This window comes from Acomys minous (genome assembly GCF_964271855.1).
Source record: "Acomys minous genome assembly, chromosome: 7".
Classification (NCBI taxonomy): Eukaryota; Metazoa; Chordata; class Mammalia; order Rodentia; family Muridae; genus Acomys; species Acomys minous.
Window position 1 is genome coordinate 93,237,925 of NC_140488.1, and position 16,264 is coordinate 93,254,188.

At 37.0% G+C, this 16,264-nt stretch overlaps 1 protein-coding gene across 1 annotated transcript in view; it reads right to left on the bottom strand.

The window, feature by feature from the left end:
• LOC311602283 (sex comb on midleg-like protein 2) overlaps positions 1–16,264 on the bottom strand; it is a 72,398-nt gene that overhangs the window by 5,587 nt on the left and 50,547 nt on the right. The window contains exons 12-15 of the mRNA XM_084790156.1: positions 15,041–15,345; positions 3,606–3,720; positions 1,359–1,562; positions 292–474 (exon numbers count right to left, since the gene is read on the bottom strand). Of these exons, the coding sequence (XP_084646282.1) occupies positions 292–474; positions 1,359–1,562; positions 3,606–3,720; positions 15,041–15,345 (807 nt within the window). The remainder of the gene's footprint in view (positions 1–291; positions 475–1,358; positions 1,563–3,605; positions 3,721–15,040; positions 15,346–16,264) is intronic.

Consider the following 16,264-nt stretch of genomic DNA (forward strand, 5'->3'; position numbering starts at 1 on the left):
CTTGAAGAGAACAGAAAGAAAAACTCGGAAACACCCAGATTCCTTCCTAAGTATAAAATGCAAAACAAAAGCGTATTCGGGGTCAGCAGATAAAGACACTTGCTACATAAGCCTGGTGATCTGAGTTCAATTCCTGGAACCCACGTGAAGATGGAAAGACAGTACTGACTCCACAAACTTATTCTGACTGCCACATGTGCATTGCTTCCAACTCCCACATATCCCACACACATGCATGCATGCACACACAATTTCTTAAATGTATAGTATACAAAAGTTCTATTTCCTTACCGGATTTGTTTGGGTCAATGCCTATAGTAGTGGTATGAATATGAGCCTTAGGTGTGAAAGGCTGGCTACTCAAAAAGTTCTCACACTGAAGGCTGTGGCAGAAATTTTCAACAAAGCGAATCACAAATGATGCACTGTTCACTGGTGGGAGCTCAACGGTATGGTTTATTCCATCAAAGAAGGCTATGAAGGGGGAAGGCAATGTCAGTTATCAGTCATCTCACAGAAAAATGAGAAATACAATAACAGTTCAGGAAATGTGCTTCAAATTTACTTTATGGGTTTTGAAATTTTAAAAGTAATTGATAGCAATTTCTATTTAAAATACTCACAACAGGATAACAGACGTGACTTGGTTTATAGTAACCTTTCTACTCTAAATATCCTATGAGTATAAAAGTTATCTTATACAATCATGATGGACACCAGCTACAACTTATTTCTCTCCTTCTCTATTATCCTTTTTAATTTTTATGGTGATAGCGATTAAACCCAGACACTTGTGCATGTAGACCTTGCATACTACTCCTTATCTACACCCCTTAGCCTTTTTATTTTATCATTGTAAGATTATCTTTTTGAGTCACACTGTTCTTTAAAGCTTCTTACAAGGTACAATGTCTAAATAACTAGTTTAACAAAGCATGTGTAAGAAAAAAATCTGTACCCTTTACTTAAATGTGTAGTATTACACTGAAATTAACTGTTGATTTTGTTTTTTGTTTGTTTATGTGACACAGGGACTCAGTATTAAGCCCTGGCTGACCTGGTACTTTACTTATGCCCAGAGTACCTTTGAACTCACATTAGTCTTCCTGTTTCAGACCCCTGAGTACAGAGAGAATAGGTATGTAATTTTATACCTGGCTCTCATCTGTTTTGATGAATGTAAACGTTCCAAATTTCTGTAAGTATATAACTACTATATTTTTCTATTATATCAGTATAATAAAATACTATAGTATAATACAAATTTTATAAATAATCTGTATGGTTTAATAGTCTATCTTTGCAAACCTCCAATCAAATTTGGAACAGAAGTTGAATAAATAATTAGGATAGTATACCAGTTATCGTTTCTCCTCCGCGATTGTCTGGTTGAAGAAAGGAAAACACAGTCTTGGCCTCAATGGCACAATCCACACAGGCCTGCACAGTGCGCCTGAGAATCACGTTCACAGGGCCTGGGCCAAAGCGGTTTGGAAGCTGCTGGACTTTCTGCGGATCTAGGTAGGGGCCACAGTCTCCAAGTTTATTTATATAAAAACAGACTGGAGAGAAATACATATGGATAATGAGATGAATTAAAATAAATTTTGTGAAAATAGTACTTAATTGTCATATTCTATATTCTATTAATGGCTTCATTTAAAGGAAAGTTAAAGGTAGTTAATATTAATGACCATTTCTGCTTCTCAAAACATGCAGGTAGATATATTATTATATTTATATAAAGATATTGAACATGCAAATAGTAAAAATTCTTATTCAGTATTTGAAAACGCTACTCAAACTGACTATATAAAATTTATGTTTGAGAAGACTCAAAGGGATCATAATATCATTTTAAAATTATTACAAAAATGGTGAAAAAATTAAAGAGCAATCTCCTGTTTTTCTTGTTCTTTAAATTTTGAGGTTTTCCCCAACTCCTCCTAGAGCTCTACCCATCCAACTTCATTGTATATATAGCACATAAATTTCCCTTGAAGACTTGTCATCCTTGTTTTTGACTGAATTTCTTGTAGATCACCAGTAGTGTACTTCAATAGCATTTTTACTGTGATCAAATGATTAAGGTATAGGTAATAGTAAATTTTAATGATACAGACATTAACTATGAAAATAAAATGTTCCTTCTATATATGTACAGACTCACTGAGGAAACGTTAAACTTTTTTATTCGTACACTAAAAGCATACAGTACAAAAATTTTTTATTTATAATCATGGTGCTAAGTGAAGATAACTTTATTCACCAAAATCAACATCTGCAACATTCTATACTAAAAATATTGCAGATTTATCATTACTGAAACTGTTTTCTTAAATCAAGAACATTTTACCCTATTAGTTTGTATTTAAATTTTTACTATGTTGAAATATGTGACAATTTGACTGACTCAGCAGCCAGAGAAAGAAAAGGCTTTGTCACAAAAATAAAACCATGATTAAAACCTCAACTCAAGGTACTAATGGTACAGATACATTCAGGAAGTAAAGCAAAAGATTTCAATATTTTACCATCTTTATACTACACATGTTGGGCACCCCTTAGATGAAATCATTGGGACCAGAATATTAGTACAAACACAATGAGATAACTTGGGGACGGGACATAAGTCTGAGCATAAAATTCATGGATTCTTCAGATATACTTTGTACATAAGCCTGAAGGTAGTTTGAAACAATGATTTGCGAACACTTGTGCTTTGATTTCAGCCCATTAAATGAAGTCAGGTGGTTTTCACTCTGGTGTCATGTCAGTATTCGAAAGGTTCAGACTTTACATTCTTGGATCAGATAAGATCAACTTGTATTCAGTTAGCTAATTCATTAACAATCAGAACTAATAAAAATGAAGTGTACTAAATGTCTTTGAAAAACAATTGGTATTTCAAAAATACCTTTCAGCAAGAAAGAAAAAAGATAAGAAAAAAGAAATATGAGAGTATGAAGGAGGCAATTAAGGATATAATGAAGTAGTTAGACATACTTTTTTAAAAACAGAAAAGGAAGTACTAGAGAGATGGTTAAGAGCACTGGCTGCTGTTTCCAGAAGGCCTGGACTTAGTTCCCAGCACCCACATGGCAGCTTACAACTCTTTGTTATCTCTACTCCTAGGGGAGCTGACACGCTCTTTTGGGAACCAGACACACACAGGTAGGCAAAATACTCATATTTACCAAATAAAAAGAAGAGTTACAATAGGAAAAACTTAAGAAAATATAAAAGGGATGATAAGTATTTTCTTTGGTGTGTGTTCTTTCAAGCCTGCCAGAGAAGAATTTATTCACTGTGTCTTTTGACAGAAAAAATATTTTCAAAGGGAATGAGTTACCTTAGAAAACACATACTATGAAATAACAAAATACTTTCAAAAGAAAGAAGGAGTTGATAATGACACAAATTCAAAATGTTGGATAGTGATTTTCAGGTGACATTTAAATAGACTGGTTCTGCTTAACATTAAAATGAACTATCAGTATAACAAAACAAATTAAAATTTTATGCATTTCAAGGACTTCATCAACACTGAAATAAATGCTGAACAAAACATAATTATTATTGATATTTTGAAAATACTAACTTACCTGTAGACATCACTATTTTAGATGGCCCCACAGAAGACCTATTAGATGAAGAACTTCGCATCAGTGAACGCAGAGAAGCTGAAGATGTAGAACAAACAACTGGAATACATTTCTCCTGTTTTAAGCAAGCAAGAGAAAAAAGAAACAAACAAACATAAGGACAGGAAGAGTACAGGTATATGTTCTCTCTTAAAAGGTTTTAGATTAGAAAACCTTAAACTCCTAACCAGATCTAGCCAATGGACAGAACATTCTCCACAGTTGAGTGGAGAGTGGGATATGACTTTCTCACGTACTCTGGTGCCTCACCTTTGACCATGTCCCCTGGAGGGGGAGACCTGGTGGCACTCAGAGGAAGGACAGCAGATTACCAAGAAGAGACTTGATACCCTATGAGCATATACAGGGGGAGGTAATCCCCCTCAGGAACAGTCATAGGGGAGGGGAATAAGGGGAAAATGGGAGGGAGGGAAGAATGGGAGGATATAAGGGATGGGATAACCATTGAGATGTAACAAGAATAAATTAATAAAGGAGAAAAAAAAGTAGACATCATTGGATCACAAAATTATCAGTCAACAAACAAAGTTGAAACCATCTGGGTACCAAAACTACAGTACTCTGAAAGCTGAACTCAGGAGTACAAGCTGTTCCGGTGTCAGAGAAAGAGACTAGGTAGGATTCCTTATGTTTTTTTGTTTGTTTGTTTGTTTTGATTTGTTTTAATTTTTCTGTTTTTCAAGACATGGTTTCCCTGTGCATCCTTGGCTTCCTGGCCTCCTTTCTAGACCAGGCTGGCCTTGAACTCACAGCAATCCACCTGCCCCTGCCTCCCCAGTGCTGGGATTAAAGGCATGTGCCACCACACCCTCCCCTATCCTATTTTCTGGTGATACCATAGTCAAATTAGTTAACTGTGTAAAGCTTGCTTGATGTTTTGAGGTTCCCTGTAAAACATTTTTTTCTCACTGTTAATTCTATAAATTTCTTTCCAATAAGCAAAACTAATGTCAGCAAGGCAGATGACTTTACAAGGCAGCCCTTCATTCCCATTGGGTCTAGCCTACATTTCCCTGTACTGAACACAGCAATAATTTTCATAAAATTATAGTTTAGTGAAGACTGCTTGTTGCACATAAGAACCAAATGTCTCTTCAACACAGTTAAATATTACTAGTATTTTATTTATGTGAAATCTTGGGATTTTTCTAGGAGCTGCTTTTAAACTGCTCTCCAATATCACAAAAGGGACTCTTGTGCCAAGGAAAGATAAGACAAAAGGACAAAAGAGTAAAACACAAGAGTATCAATTAAGGTTGCTGCAATATATTTCTTTAAATTAATGACTTCCATCTGGATTCATAGTGGTCTAGTAAATTATGTGAAGTACTGAACTACAAATTTCATTTTTAAAATATTTTTAAATTCTGAACCCTATGAAGAGACATTAAAAAAAACAGTATGTTTAATAACCTCCAACTTCTTGAATATGCATAATTTTTTTGAAAATGGGTTAAGATCTGATTTTAAGTTTCTAAAATTACATTTGATGCTTTGTGTGTATAGACATTCTGCACTCAACTAATGTCTGTGGTCCATATGCCTGCCTAGTGCCCACCGAAGACAGAAGGCAGCATTGGATCCCTGGACCTGCTTCTACAGATGGATATGATCTGACTTGTGGGTACTGGGAACCAAACCTAGGTCCTGAGGAAGATCACCCAGTAATTAACCACTAAACAATCTGTCTAGACCCTGTGCAAAAGTCTTAAATGTGGGAAAAAAATTGAGTTCATGAAGGAACCTTTTTAAAGAATATTTTCTATACCTCATAAATCTCAGTTACTAAAATTCTGAACATCTTTATCATTAATGAAATAATAAAGTTAGATAATAGTGAAATGAAATAGTGTTTTTGAAACAATACAAATGATAAATTTTAGTTCTTATGTTTTAGCTCTTCCTATCATTAAATAATGTTTACCCAAATATGTTATGAAAATTATATTAACATCAATACTAGAAAATATAGCAATCAATTGATAATATTTAAAGATATTTTATATCACTATTTTATACTAACTTCCTTAGCAACTGGGAATGTGTTTCAAAGACACTAAAAATAGTATTTCACACCGAGCATGGCAGCACATGCCTGTAATTCCAGCACTACGGGAGGCAAGGCAGGAGGAACTCTGAATTAAAAATCCAGCTTGGTCTATGAAGTGAGTGCAGGAGAGCCAAGGCTATACAGAGAAACTTTGTCTTGATGAACAAAAAAATAGTTTTAAAATGGATATTTCACATTAAATTTCAAGATCAACTTTTCTTAATTTTGTTTCCCATTAAGAAATGGGAATAACCTGTTTTAAATATATTTTTATAGTATTTCTGTTTTATATATAAGTTTATATTATTACACATAAATACACCAAACTACACATAGCAAGAGGTACCATGAAACAACCAGAAATTACATAAATGTTATATTCATAGATTTTTGGCTCTTTGTATTTGGCAACCTTGAAGAAATAATCTTTCCTATCTTGGTGAATCTAAAATTCTGAATGTAAATCAATATCTATCATATTTCATCTCTACCAACTTAAAACATCTATCTAGACCTAAAAACATGCTATCCATCAAACGACTAAGCAAAGTACATGATGAGCATCAAATAACCTCCTTATGGAGATGGCTTTAAATGTGGCAAACAAGCCATTGGGCAAAATGTCCTCATTTCTGCCACTGACAGAATTCTGCCTAAAAAAGGGCAAGCTTAGATGCAGGCAGAGTCGACAGCCAAACTCTGCTAAGACAGGGTAACCAAGTCCTCAATAGTTTCTGCCTCACAAATATGTCTGTCAGATATATTTGATAAGAAGGCTGAAGAAGATGCTCCAACATTATAGAGGGTTTTGGGTGACTGTTCAGGCAATTTGGAAGCTGTTAACCTGCACTCCCGTTTTACTCAGGGAATTAAGTTTTATTCCTTCTCAAGTCTCTGATGGGGTTGAAGACCAGATATTTAGTCTTACAACCTGTTTTTATGCTTATCTTTGCTAGTATTCCTGCCTCTAGGTTGTTTAGCAACCTCTGACATCATCACAGCCTGACACTCTGTGCCAGGGGCCCAGGATATAAAAGGGACCTACCTGCTGCCCCCCCCCTCTCTCACACACACATTCCTACACTTCACTCTTGCACTTTTTCTAAGGGAGCCCCCCGCTCTGTCTCTCTACCTTCAATGCTCATTCAGATCCTAACTCCTCTCTCCTTCCCTTCCCCAAATAAATCTCTCTATATTAATATAGTTGCATGGAATCTCATTTTTAATAATTACAGTAATAATATAGTCACAAATACTTTATACTGATATTTATATATTCTAAATGTTTAAGTAGAAATAGCAGCATTTTAAAAAAGGATGATGATTCCAAGATGGCGTCGACCAGTATGCATCGTATCTGATCTACTCCGAGGAGACCAGGGACGTGAATGGAGCCATAGACTGCTGGCTTGAGAACTGTAGGTGAGTGGGGCCCCAAACTCCGCAGATCACCAGTGGGCCTACCCCTGGGTCAAGCAACATCCCGGAGGTGCTAAATGCACTCCCCAAACTCTGGAACGGAATCCACATGCAAACTGCAGCTGGCATATAAAGCACCGACTTGCTGTTTGGGGAGGGGATTTTCCGGAGCCCCCAGCCAGAGGAGTCTCAGTGAATAGGGCGAATCTGCCCTTGGATCCCTCCTCCCACACCACCCCAAACTGCAGAGGTCACCTGCCCAGGCCAAGTGGAAACACAGGCGGTGGGACCCACCAGAGACAGCTAAAGTGGGCCTGCAGCTCGCGGGCCATCCTGGGCCCAACCTAACGCCTGACACAACGGACTGAGCCTGCAAACAGGGGCAGTTAGAAATCAGCTTGGACTGCTTCCACAGGCCTATCAGGAGATGTAGGTCGGGCTTGCAGTGTCTAATTGCTGACCTAGAGCGTTAGCGGAGCCTCACTGCCCCTGCGGGAAGAGCAGGCACCTCGGCAACCGCCAGCTCTCAGAAACCCTATTGTCTCTGGCTGTCCAGCTGCAAGGCGCTGACCCTGCACTCCCCAAAGGAGAGATCCTAGCTGGGGCAACTGGCCCAAGCAAGGCAGGAGCTCTCATGTTATTGGGAAACGAGACATGGGTTGTGCTTGCAGTGTCTAATTGCTGACCTAGAACGATTTCAGACCCAGGCTTATAGTTCTGGGAGAGGCTGAACACTTCTACAGGGTATAGAGACAGAGCTAAAAGACATCTACAGCTTAGAAGATCTGATATACCTGGCATCTTGGCTACAAAGTGACAGGAAGGACAGGCAGCTGGGATCAACCTACACAACCAGAGCGCTTGTGTGCTGACCTTATTCTAGGTCCCGAAACTGCTGATCTGAATTACAGCAGTAAAGTGAAAGGGCCCAAACAGAAACCTACTTTAGCTGACTCAGCCTGGAGCCTACGGTGCAGAGAAAAATCTCCAGGAGTGGAAACCAGATCACCTGCCTGTTCCAGGGAAATACTCCCTGATCCCCACAGGCAAGAGCACCCAACCTATAATCAGTCATCAACTATCCACTCTCAACCAGCGAAGGCCATTACAAACTACCTTCCAACATTAGAGTCACTAAAATGACAAAAGGACAACGAAAGAACGCTAACAAAACCCAAAACAGTTTGGCATCTCCAGATCCCAGCAATCCCAATGAAAACAACCTGGAGAACCTAACAGCAATTGATAGTCAAGAAAATGACCTCAAGTCCTTAGTAAAGAGGATGATAATGGAAGAAACAAATAAAATCTACAAACAAATGCAGGAGGAGGCAAACAAGAGGGCTGAAGATTTAAGAGTCATATAAAGAGGCACTTGAAGAATTTCAGAAAAATATAAATAACCAGATGAAGAATATCATTAAAACAGTTCAAGACATGAAGATAAAATCGGAAGCTATGATAAGGGAACACACAGAAGAAAAACATGATCGAGAGGCATCAGAGAAGAAAGCAAGCATCTCAGAGGTGGCCTTATCTAACAGATTGCAAGAAATGGAAGAACGAATATCGGGACTTGAAGATACAATCTCAGAACTGGAAACAACCATCAAGGGAAATGCTAAATCTGAGACGTTCCTGACACAAAACATTCAAGAAATCAAAGACACCATGAAAAGACGAAACTTGAGAATAATAAAGATTGAGGAAAGAGAAGGCAACCGACTCCACGGCCCAGAAAATATCTTTAATAGAATAATAGAAGAAAATTTCCCCAATTTGAAGAAGGAGATGCATATGAGCATACAAAAGGCCTACAGAACACCAAATAGAATAGACCTGAAAAGAAAATCTTCCCGCCACTTAATAATAACAACACAAAATATACAGAACAAAGAAAAAATATTAAAAGCGGCAAGAGAAAAAGGCCGAGTAACATATGAAGGCAAACCTATCAGAATTACTCCTGACTTCTCAGCAGAGACCATGAAAGCCAGAATGGCCTAGACAGAGGTTCTGCAAACCCTAAGAGAACACAGATACCAGGCAAGATTACTTTATCCGGCAAAATTATCAATAACCATTGACAGAGAAAACAAGATATTCCATGACAAAAACAAATTCAAACAGTACCTACCCACAAATCCGCCTTTACAGAAGTTACTAGAAGGAAAACTCCACCCCAAAGGGTCAAATTACAACCAAAAATACATAAGAAATAAGTAACTACACCATTGCAAAATCACAACCTCACAAAATCTCGACTGTTATAAATACCGAAAATGAAGGGACTTAGCAGTCACTGGTCATTAATATCTCTCAACATCAATGGTCTCAATTCTTCAATAAAAAGACACAGACTAACTGAGTGGATGGATAAACATGACCCAACATTTTTCTGCATTCAAGAAACACATCTCAACCACAAGGACAGACACTGCCTCAGAGTACAAGGTTGGGGAAAAATATTCCAAGAAAATGGTCACAAGAAACAAGCTGGGGTAGCCATTCTAATATCTAATAAAATAGACTTTCAACCAAAATTAATCAAAAGGGATGAGGATGGACACTTCATACTCGTCCAAGGTAAAGTCAACCAAGAAGACACCACAATTTTGAACATCTATGCTCCTAATACAAGGGCCCCCACATTTGTAAAAGAGTTATTAACAAAGCGTGAACCACTCATTGATACCCACACATTAATAGTGGGAGACTTCAACACCCCACTTTCACTCAAGGATAGGTCTTTGAATCAAAATCTAAGCCAGGAAATAACTTCATTAACCAATGTCATGAATCAAATCAATCTAACATATCTACAGAACTTTCCACCCAAATGCAAAGGATTATACCTTTTTCTCAGCACCCCATGGAACATTCTCTAAAATTGATCACATAGTTGGTCACGAAGCAAACATCAACAGATACAAGAAGATTGAAATAATACCTTGTATCTTATCAGATCACCATGGCTAAGGATGGACTTCAACAACAACAGAAATAACAAAATGCATACTAACATGTGGAAACTAAACAACTTTCTACTTAATGACATATGGGTCATAGAAGAAATAAGGGAAGAAATAAAAGACTTCTTGAAATTCAATGAAAATGATGGAACAACATACCCAAATTTCTGGGACACATTGAAAGCAGTGCTAAGAGGAAAATTCATAGCACTAAGTGCCTTTAAAAAGAAAATGGAAACATCCCAAATAAACAAATTAACAACACATCTGGAAGCTCTAGAAAAAAAAGAAGCAGAAACACCCAAGAGGAGTAGACACCTAGAAATAATCAAACTCGGGGCTGAAATCAACAAATTAGAAACAAAGAGAACAATCCAAAGAATCCACAAAACCAAGAGCTGGTTATTTGAGAAAATTAACAAGATAGACAAACCCTTAGCCAATCTAACTAAAAGACAGAGAAACACTATCCAAATAAACAAAATCAGAAATGAAAAGGGAGACATAACAACAGACACCGAAGAAATACAAAGAACCATAAGAACCTACTTTAAAGGCATTTATGCAACAAAATTTGAAAATCTAAGGGAAATGGACAATTTTCTCAACCGATTCCATTTGCCAAAATTGAATCAAGACCAGATAAACAAATTAAATAGCCCTATTTCACCTATAGAAATAGAAGCAACCACTGATAGTCTCCCAACTAAAAAGAGCCCAGGACTAGATGGCTTCAGGGCAGAATTCTACCAGTTGTTCAAAGAGGAGCTAATACCGATACTATTCAAGCTATTCCAAAAGATAGAACTGGACGGAACATTACCAAATTCCTTCTATGAGGCCATAGTCACGTTGATACCTAAACTCCACAAAGACCCAACAAAAAAGAGAATCTCAGACCAATTTCTCTTATGAACATTGATGCAAAAATACTCAAAAAATACTCGCAAAATGAATACAACAGCATATCAAAGACATCATTCACTATGACCAGGTAGGCTTCATTCCAGGCATGCAGGGATGGTTTAACATATGGAAATCCATCAATGTAATCCACCATATAAACAAACTGAAAGAGAAAAACCACATGATCATCTCCTTAGATGCAGAAAAAGCATTTGACAAAATCCAACACCCATTTATGTTTAAAGTTCTGGAGAGATCGGGAATACAAGGCACTTATCTAAACATAATAAAGGCTATATACAGCAAACCAATAGCCAACATTAAGTTAAATGGAGAGATACTCAAGGAAATCCCTTTAAAATCGGGACCAGACAAGGCTGCCCTCTGTCCCCACATCTCTTCAATATAGTTCTTGAAGTTCTAGCCAGAGCAATAAGACATCAAAAGGAGATCAAGGGGATCCAAATGGGAAAGGAAGAAGTCAAATTATCCCTATTTGCAGATGATATGATAGTGTATATAAGTGACCCCCAAAATTCCACCAGAGAACTCCTACAGCTGATAAACACCTTTAGCAAATTGGCAGGATACAAAATTAACTCAAAAAAGTCATTAGCTTTCCTATATACAAATGACAAACAGGCAGAGGAAGAAATTAGGAAAACTACTCCCTTCACAATAGCCATAAACAATATAAAATATCTAGGAGTAACTCTAACCAAGCAAGTGAAGGACTTATTTGAAAAAACTTTAAACCTCTGAAGAAAGATATTGAAGATGACATCAGAAGATGGAGGGATTTACCTTGTTCATGGATCGGGAGAATTAACATAGTAAAAATGGCCATCTTACCAAAAGCAATTTACAGATTCAATGCAATCCCTATCAAAATACCTACAAAATATTTTGAAGATATTGAAAGATCAATTCTCAAATTCATATGGAGAAATAAAAAGCCCAGAATAGCAAAAACAATCCTATACAATAAAAGATCCTCCAGAGGAATCTCCATACCTGATCTCAAGCTGTACTACCGAGCAACAGTAATTAAAACAGCATGGTACTGGCAAAGCAATAGGCTGGTGGATCAATGGAATCGAATTGAAGACCCAGAGATGAATCCACATACATTTGCTCACTTGATTTTTGACAAAGAAGCCAAATCTATTCAATGGAAAAATGATAGTATCTTCAACAAATGGTGCTGGTCTAACTGGATGTCTACATGTAGAAAAATGCAATTAGACCCCTATTTGTCACCATGCACAAAACTCAAGTCCAAATTGATTAAAGACCGCAACTTAAAACCAGAGACATTAATTCAGTTAGAGGAAAAAGTGGGGAAGAGTCTGGGACACATAGGCACAGGAGACAACTTCCTGAACAGTACACCAACAGCCCAGGCCTTAATGTCAACAATTAATAAATGGGACCTCATGAGACCGAGAAGCTTCTGTAAGGCAGGAGACATTGTCAGTAGAACAAAGCAACAGCCTACAGACTGGGAAAAGATCTTCACCAACCCTTCATCTGACAAAGGTCTAATATCCAAAATATATAAAGAACTCAAGAAATTAAACACCACAAAAACCAAACAACCCAATTGCAAAATGGGGCTTGGAACTTAACAGAGAATTCTCAACAGAGGAATATCAAATGGCTGAGAAACAATTAAAGAAATGCTTGTCCTCGTTAGCCATCAGAGAAATGCAAATCAAAACGACACTGAGATTCCATCTTACATCCATCAGAATGGCTAAGATCAAAAACTCAAATGACACCACATGTTGGCGAGGATGCGGAGAGAGAGGAACACTCCTTCATTGCTGGTGGGAATGCTAACTAGTACAACCATTTTGGAAAGCTATGTGGCGCTTTCTTGGAAAACTGGGAATAGGGTTTCCTCAAGACCCAGCTATCCACTCCTTGGAATATACCCAGAAAATGCCCTACCACACAACAGGGACATATGCTCAACTATGTTCATAGCTGCTTTATACATAATAGCCAGAACATGGAAACAGCCTAAGTGTCCCTCAGTAGAAGAATTGACTAAGAAACTGTGGTACATTTACACTATGGAATACTACTCAGCTATTAAAAAGAGGGAATTCCTGAAATTTGTGGACAAATAGATTGAACTAGAAATTATCATAATGAGTGAGTTCACCCAAAAGCAAAAAGAGACAAATGGTATATACTCACTTATATCTGGACACTATCTCAAGGGGTATGTCCCATGAAAGACTTTACTTATAAAGTGGGTCAGAGGAGAGGACATCCTATTGAGACTTTAGGTGATAGTAGCATGGAAGAATGGGGGAATAGAAGGATCCAGAGGGTTCTGGAAACCTACAAGAAGAAATTTATGACAGGCGGATCTGGGACCTGGGGTCCTCCTCAAACTAAGGCACCAGCCAAGGAGAATATAGGCAGTAAACTTCGAACCCCTACCAAGACCTAGCCGATGAACAGAATATTCTCCACTGGTGAGTGGAGAGTGAGATCTGATTCTCACACGAACTCTGGTGTCCCTTTTCTGACCATGTCCCCTGGATGGGGAGGCCTGTTGGCACTTAGAGGAAGGATAGCAAGTTACCAAGAAGAGACTCGATAATCTAAGAGCATATATAGGGGGAGGAGGTCTCTCTCAATCACAGACATAGGGGAGGGGAGAAGGGGGGAAGTGGAAAGGAGGGAGGAATAGGAGGAAACAAGGGAAGGGCTAACAATCGAGATGTAATATGAATAAATTAATAAAAAACAGGATGATGTTATTTTATTCCATATGACCAGCATTCACTGAAACAAAATTTATACTGATAAAATATTATATGTGTAAGATACTATTGGTATGACTTTTAATCTAATATTTAGAGTGCATACTTTATAGACATGAAATATTTGAATATTTTTTAAACTACATTTTTTAAATACTAGAATTTTAATTCAAGAATTTAATCCATTAATATTTAATATAATTGTTACTATATTATATTTGGATCTAGGTAAATCATTTTATTGTCTGCTTTTCTGTTTGTTTCTTTTATTCTTTTTGTGGTTAGTGTCCCATTTATCCTAGCTTTTCAGGAGTTATTTGAATAATCAAAATTTGAGTATACCTACCTTGCATTTTTTACAACAGACTAGAGGCTCATCCATAACTTTGCATAGCTCACAGAAAAAATTCATACTGATTTGGGTCTAGAGGCACACACCTATAATCCCAACATTCTGGGAGGCAGAGGCTTGTGAATTTCTGTGAATTTGAGGCCAGCTGGTCTACAAAGTGAGTCCAGGACAGCCAAGGCTACACAGAGAAACCCTGTCTCAAAAAATAAAACCAAAAAAACAAAAAACAAAAACAAAAAAACAAAAAAATAGAGCAAAACAAAAAAATTCATACTGTACCATTTCACATAAAATGTTAAAACTTATATAGGTCCTTATCCTTCACACTTAGGCTTTCATAAGGTAAATAGTTTATGTATTTATACCTATCTATGATATAAACTTAGAAATTATTAAGTATTTTCTTGTCCCAATCTATCCCCCCCTCTCTTCCTCCTGACTAATTACATGTGTTTAGAACATCTGAACTTAAGGTCTTTTCTCAATATTTTAAATCTGTCTCACTTTTACACATTAGATATCTTCTATTTTACTCTCCAATTCATCCACTCTTTGTTGTTTCTTTACCAGTCAATACTAGTTATTTTGTCCAGTGACTATTGTACATTAGATATGACTCATCCTCCATGCTGACTCCAATTCCCCTCTCTGCCCTGTTTGAGTCCCTGCCCTGACTGCCTTTGATGATGAATTGTGTGATACAGAAGTGAAAGTTCCTCACATGTTGCTTTTGTTTCATCACAATAGAAAATGTAACTAAGACAAAAAAAGCCTTACACATTTAATTCCACCCTAAAATGCCTCAGCATAGTCTTAGGAAATTGCTAAACCAAATGTGAAAAGTAATACTCTAATACAGAGACTTATAATACATATTAGCAAGAGATATGACTAACCTTTTTTTCTGACTTTCCACCTCTTTTCTTTGGTAGGACAACTTTAATAGTGATGTCCTTCTTAGTGGCTGAGGTATCTCCAGTTGGCTTAGTTTCTCCTGATTTCTTGCTGGTCTGTGGTATTGGCTCTAGGGTAGTTGTTTTCTGTGGAGATTTCCTTGAAGATTGAGCTCCTTTAGAAGTGGAAGACCTTGTTTTCCGAGAGGTGGAAGAAACTGTTTTCTGAGAAGTCGAAGACTTTGTTTTCTCAGAGGTAGAAGACTGTGTTTTCCTTGTATCTTTCAATGTAAGTGCTGAGAAAAGAGCTTAGCAACAAAAATTAAAGAATATGATATAGTAAACTGCTATGAGATCATCTTATGATCCAAAAAAGTTTAGCTTTAAAACTTCTCAAAGTTTATTCATAAAAATTATCATTTTTTTTTAAAATAGGGCTTCTCTGTGTAGCTCTGGCTGTCCTAGAACTCACTCTGTAGACCAGGTTGGTCTTGAACTCCGAGACCACCTGCCTCTGCCTCTCAATGTTGAGATTATAGGCGTGCACCACCAGTGCCCGGCTTCATGAAAATTATTTTTAACAAGGTCCAAATTAGAAAAACTAGAGATGAAAGGGAGAATTACAAAAGCATGCTTTGCAATCTGTATTCTACTATAATAAAAAGCCTACAGGAAAACATTAATTTTCTTAAAATATACACTCTACTAAAGTTAAATAAAGATAAAGCAAATATAACTTAAACAGATTCATAATACCTAGTGACATAAAAGCAGTAACTAAAAAAATCTACCAACTAAAAACAGCTCAGGGAGAGATGGAATGAGTATAAACTTCTACCAGATGTTCAAAGAAGAATTAATGAGAATAATCACAAATTATTCTGCAAAAGAGAAAAATTTAAATTTGTCTTACAAATTCATCATTATCCTGATACCAAAATAAACGAAGACACTACAAAAGAAAACAATAGACCAATATCCATTATGAATATAGGTAAAAATCTCAATAAAGTATTATAACTCAAACTCAAGAACACACCAAAGAGATTGTCCATCATCAAGTCAGGTTCATCCCAGCGAGGCAGGGGTGGTTCAACATATGTAAATAAACAAATGTAATCCAGTATATGAATAGACTAAAGTACAAAAACCACATGATCATCTCACAGAGCTACAAAAAACTCTTTAACAAAATTCAACATTGCTGATAAAGTCCTGAAGTGATCA